This window comes from Artibeus jamaicensis, unplaced genomic scaffold (assembly GCF_021234435.1).
Source record: "Artibeus jamaicensis isolate MK-2021 breed Jamaican fruit bat unplaced genomic scaffold, CSHL_Jam_final contig_685, whole genome shotgun sequence".
In the NCBI taxonomy this organism is placed as follows: domain Eukaryota; kingdom Metazoa; phylum Chordata; class Mammalia; order Chiroptera; family Phyllostomidae; genus Artibeus; species Artibeus jamaicensis.
This window is the reverse complement of record NW_026521924.1, coordinates 32,357,618-32,363,288: the sequence shown is the minus strand read 5'-3', so window position 1 is coordinate 32,363,288 and position 5,671 is coordinate 32,357,618. Positions and strand designations below refer to the sequence as shown.

Below are 5,671 nucleotides of genomic sequence, written 5' to 3'. Positions count from 1 at the left end.
GTGGGGAGTTCTGCATGAGCTCCGCGAAGGACAGAGGAAACCCAGTCCGAGAAAGAGCGCGAGGGGAGACTTTGACTTCAAACCACTGAATTGGTGGAAGAGTGAGCGCCGCCGCCGCCACGGTCCCTGCAGCGCTGTCGATCTAGGATCTAGGATCTAGGATCTAGGATCTAGGATCTAGCCGCTGGCCCCTTCGCGAGCTCCGTCCCGGGGCAGGCAGCGACGCAGGCGAGCCACAGCGCCAGCCGGCTGCGGCTGCCCTCGCGGCTCACCATGGGCTCCGGGCGCCGGGCGCTGTCCATGGTGCTATCGGCGCTGCTGGCCCTCACCCTGCCCGCGCTGCCCGTCTGGGCGCAGAACGACACCGAGCCCATCGTGCTGGAGGGCAAATGTCTGGTGGTGTGCGACTCGAACCCGGCCACGGACTCCAAGGGCTCGTCTTCCTCCCCCCTGGGGATCTCGGTCCGGGCGGCCAACTCCAAGGTGGCCTTCTCGGCGGTGCGGAGCACCAACCACGAGCCTTCCGAGATGAGCAACAAGACGCGCATCATTTACTTCGATCAGGTCAGACCCCGAGGGGTGCGGCGCAGGCGGGGCGGGACGGAAGGGGCGAGTGCTGGGCAGCTCAGACCAGGGCTGCCTGCTCAGGCTGAGCTCGGCTGACTGGGGTGTAGGGGATCATTTGGGCGCTTGCCTCCCCAAATATGTCTGGGACGGAAACTTCCAATGTCGTTCCCAAGGCTACCTCCGCCCCGATTCCCTTCTGGCCTCCGGAAAAGGCTGCTGGGGCGTTTGGGGAAACCGCTGGGAACGCAGAACCCGGCAGCACGAGCTCGGGACAAGTTTCACAGCAACAGGTCTGCAGGAGCTGGCTGGAATCTGGTCCCTGGACTTCGCGATCTCCTGGCCAGAGCTTGGCCCCCTGGCTAAGACCCCTTTCTGCAGGCACGGAGGAGGCCGTTCCCGTGGTACCCTCGGAATGTAGGATAAATGATTTGTTTCTATCAAGTGGAGAAGCTTGTCCCCAAAGAGAACTCCCGGGGTCGAAGCTCTCTGCAGAGATCTTGCAGGTGGCTGGAGAGGTGGGCAGGGTTGGATCCAGCTCACCTTCCGCAGCTGGGATCCCCGTGCACGTTGCAGGGGAAGCCCTTCTCTGGTGCTTGCAGAAAAGTTGCAGAGGAGGAGGCAGAGAGAACCGGGTGACTACGCTGAGCTGAGCTCGTGCAGGGAAGTGCTGGGGAGCCAGCCAGCTCCCCTGTCCCCTGCTCCGGTCCTTTCTGAGCACTGCTGGTTCCTGGGCAGGGACAGACTTTGGGGTTGACGGTAGGGGACGGCAGAGGAACTGATGAAATCCGTGGCTTCTTTTTAGAGACCTGGAGCTCAGAGGTTGGTTGGTGAGAAAACCCAGGATATCAGCCTTGCTTTGACGAGGCGTCATGACTGAAAACCAATGCCGGGGTTTGGATTTTAACTGTTAAGACCCCCTAGAGTCGTTTTAATCCCAAAGCCCCACCGTAGTCCGCACTTGTATGCCAAGCCCCCTGCGTAAGAGCGCAGGTGGAGAGGTACTACTGCAGAATGTGCCAGGGGAGGGCTGGGGCAACGTGCGTATTCCTTCCTTCATGCGTTCTAAACAAGGCACTCTCCCGCTGGCCAGGGATGGAGAACGCCCCTCTGGGGCTTGCTGCCAGGTGGCCACGATTTTTGAGGAATTACGCAGCCCCTTGGGGAGTGCAGTCTTTTCTCAGTTGATGGAAATCTGGCTTGCATTTCAGTGTGCTGATTAAATGTCGGAATACCGGGGACATCGCACTGTTCCTTGCACAGTGTGTTTTCAATGACCTTTCCGTCAGTTAGGAGAGGAGAAGGGCTTGTTCTTCTTTTCGGGAGCCATACCTCTTGGCGACAACAGCACACGTTTAGTTATCAATCCGGATGCGTCTGGACGCTCTAATGACCGCGTCTAGTCAGCACCCAGCCTTACGTGCGGTCAGCACTGATCAGCCATTTCTGTTACGACCGAGGAATTATGCACCTGTGTCTGATTCAGGAAGTCCCCCCTAAGTATTTCAAGTTATTTTAAATGTGATTGGGGTGAAATCTTGGTAAAGCTTCTGCCAGGGATTACGGCGTGCCTGGTGATCTGTGGTTGGGAGATCACAGGTCATCAGATCGGATGCTGACTTGCAAGAAGGGGACCTCTCAGAGCAAAGTCAGACACATGCATGCATTTTAAGTGAGGGCTGGAGCCTGCTGTACCTACCTGACTACATTCTAGAGCATCGCTCAGAGATAACGGCATGGCCTTCGGGAATCACACTGCAGGGTTACCGCTGGCATGAATGGGTTGGTGCTTCAAAGAGATGGTAGCAGATTGCCATTGGTAGAAGGAAAAGTGTATCTTTAAAGAAACATCTGATTTGTTTTGAATGCCACTTATAGATTTATTTCCTGAAGAGAAATGGAAGAGATCCTAGTTATTTTACAACTCCCCTCCCCAAATACACACACAGCCCCCCTTTCATAGGGAGGGACTTACTATGTGATGTTTGCAAACTTGGTTTAAGAGGTCCCTTACTGAAATCCAAAGTTAATTGCATAACCAGTAGATCCGGACTGAACATCTCGGAAAACAAAGTGCACTGTTGCTTTCTCCGGAAACGGTACCTGATTTCACTTTTCATTTGTGACCCTCAAACTTTACATCAAAAGCAGGTGGTTGGTGGGAAGGGGATGGACAACACTGGGAGGGACAGGACAGGGCCTGTGTCTGTCACAGCCTGCTCTTCTTCATGCTCTACCCTTTGGCAGTTGCGAAGGCTGAGTCATTGCCAAAGCGGAAGGGAAGCCCGGGTGGCACAGGGAGGGAAATAAACGGCCATGGCTCCTAGGACAGGCTTGGCAGAGGCTCCAAGGAGGGCCAGGCCTCCAGCTCACTCCATGCACCTGCTGTCCAGTGTCACGGGTGTGTCACACAGCAGAGGGGTGCCCAGGCCTCCGTGTGGGGTGTCCAGGAATGGCTGCAGGAGCTCACGGGCGCCGATTGGCTGTCTGGGAAATGCCACCTCTGGACACGGGGAGGGCTGACAGAGGGTGGGGACGTGAGTGCAGGGCAGGTGCCTCGTGTCTGATAAAGCCGAGAAGTGTGAAAAGGCCCTCCCACTTCACCTGGACGCTTCCAGGGCCAGCAGGCCTTGCTGCAAATTGAGGCATGAATACAAAGCAGTCCCTTTATTTTTCCTCTACTATTTAAATAAAAGGCAGGAGAACCTTCCGACAGACAAATGCATTTTCCAAGTTGCTGAAGAGGAAAAAGCTAGAACTCAGTGTTTTATTCTCCATGATTTCTTAAGCTGGTTGTTGATCAGGATGAAAAAAGAAAGAAACTGATGCTCACAGGAAGGAATATTACAATAATTTCCTGTTATTTGTTATTTTTATTTGTAGATCCTAGTAAATGTGGGTAATTTTTTCACACTGGAATCTGTCTTCGTAGCACCGAGAAAAGGAATTTACAGTTTCAGTTTTCACGTGATTAAAGTCTACCAGAGCCAAACAATCCAGGTATGTGCCTTGGCCTGTCCCCTGCCTGCTCCCAGACAGCTGTGTCCATTGGCTGTGGGTCATGTATTTGTGTATTCACCCAATGATGTGCTGCCCCCGTGAACAGAAATGACCATCCACAGCGGTTTATTTTTAAAACACGTAACTCCCAGTTTTCTTCTTCATAACATCCATTAAGGCATGTGACAAGAAGCATGTAGAAAAAAATAAAACAATTGAACTTATTACCTTAAATAATAAGCAACCATTTATAAAAACATGGCTTAGCCATGAATCTCTTTATGAGATCCTGATCTCCCTTAGTGCCCGTGCAACTCGTAAGGAGAAAACTTGCAAGACCAGCAGATCTTTACAAATAGAAACAAATTTGCTATCATTGTTAAAAATGAGGAGGAGCAGCCAGGAGGAATACATTTATCAAGGGGCAATGACTCAATATACTTTTTAAACAAGCATGTGCTATGCTTTGGATTATCCTCAGTTAACGCTGATGCTAGTGAAGTCTTACCAGTTGTGATTTGACAGTTAGCAATACACTTTGTTTTGTACTTCCTAAGGTAATGAGCATGACTTTACCCTCAAAGGCCGCAATGGGGCTCATTCCTGTTTGAGTGTGTGGGCACCCAGTTACACCAATACATGTCTGTGGAATGCTGGGACAATGTTTTATCTTATGCCCAGTATTTGTTTTGAATACTACATCCATGTGAATGATAGATTCACTCATATACCACTTTTATATGTTATAGTGAATGGATAAGTTGATCGGCCTCAGATTTAATTTATCATTATTATTATTTACTATAAAAGGAATGAATGCCTAGTAAACAAATTTACAACCATGGAGAAGCGTTCCCCACCCCCCGCTGTAGAAGCTTGTATAATGTTTAACACAAGAAAGTCAAAGTTAGGGATAAGTTTTGAATTTATTATTTCTTAATACTGTTGAGTTTATTAATTATTCTTTGCTAATTATCCATCATTCAAATCTTTAGTAGTAGTGGTGATTATTATTTTTAACACGCCATTTCTTGTTGGGAAAAACAGAAAAAGAAATCACAACACATTTAGTCCATATTTTCAGATGATTTTCCGCACTATGCCTGTCCCAGCTGCATAGCGACCTGCAGGAAGTGGGCGGAAGTTTGTGGCATCTGGTTCACCAGGGCAAAGGGCGCTGGCTCTCTTTTTACTGATGTACTGGGAAGCCACAGGCCTCATCACCAGAAGATTGCTATGGAACATGAGAGGTAACTAAAGTAGGAAGCTTAATTGATGCGCTGATGGGTAGACAGTTTTCACATGGCTAGTTTGCTCTCCGCAGATGGTAACTTTTTTTGTAGGCATGTAAGGAAATTTCTATGGAAGACACTACATTTTCTTTTTAACCCCCTCCCACCCCCAGCTCAGTAGACACACTGAGTCTAACCGCTGCAGCTGTCGGATCTGAAGGGAAGAGGATGTGTTTACTAAAGGTCAACTATCTTACGCGGTCTGTCATCTTAGACATTGTCTATTGTCCCTGGTCCATTGTTTCCACTTTGAAGAGAGCTCAGTGATTTCTCTTTGTCCTGTAGGTTAACCTGATGTTGAATGGAAAGCCTGTGATATCTGCTTTCGCTGGGGACAAAGACGTTACCCGCGAAGCCGCCACGAACGGAGTCTTGCTCTACCTGGACAAAGAGGATAAGGTTTACCTAAAACTGGAGAAAGGTAACTTGGTCGGAGGCTGGCAGTATTCCACGTTCTCCGGCTTCCTGGTATTTCCCCTATAGAATTCGATTTCTCCGTGGTGTTGCCCCAGGGGAGGGGCCGCCCACCCCCCCGAGTTATTGGAAGACCGCCTTCTCATCCTCGGATTGATGTCTTTTCTTGGTTTCTCATGGGTCAGTATGGATTGGAATCCTCTTTCAGGGTTCTAGGCCTGTCCGAACCAATCCGGCTTCACGGACTATTTGTGTGTGTGTGTGCGTTCTTTGTTCCGCACCAAGACTCACGGCAGACCACGCCTAGCTGTGCGTCCCTGTAACCGTTAAACGCTGTCTGCAGGCTTATCTCGAATTTAATTTCCTGGAATGACTGACTCTGTTGCAGATGTGGAGTTTTG

At 50.1% G+C, this 5,671-nt stretch overlaps 1 protein-coding gene across 1 annotated transcript; it reads left to right on the top strand.

Annotated features, from left to right (window-relative positions):
• Nucleotides 1–273: 273 nt before the first annotated feature.
• On the top strand, nt 274–5,339 carry CBLN4 (cerebellin 4 precursor). The gene is made up of 3 exons (XM_037133630.2): nt 274–564; nt 3,448–3,564; nt 5,142–5,339. Exons 1-3 carry the CDS (start codon nt 274–276, stop codon nt 5,337–5,339), a joined length of 606 nt encoding a protein of 201 aa, XP_036989525.1.
• The last annotated feature ends 332 nt before the right edge of the window (nt 5,340–5,671 follow it).

Excerpts from the sequence above, each read along its gene's own strand:
- CBLN4 (XM_037133630.2), top strand. The coding sequence starts at position 274 with ATGGGCTCCGGGCGCCGGGCGCTGTCCATGGTGCTATCGGCGCTGCTG. Across the intron at positions 565-3,447 it reads GCATCATTTACTTCGATCAG|ATCCTAGTAAATGTGGGTAA; the intron begins GTCAGACCCCGA and ends TTTTATTTGTAG. Across the intron at positions 3,565-5,141 it reads ACCAGAGCCAAACAATCCAG|GTTAACCTGATGTTGAATGG; the intron begins GTATGTGCCTTG and ends TTTGTCCTGTAG.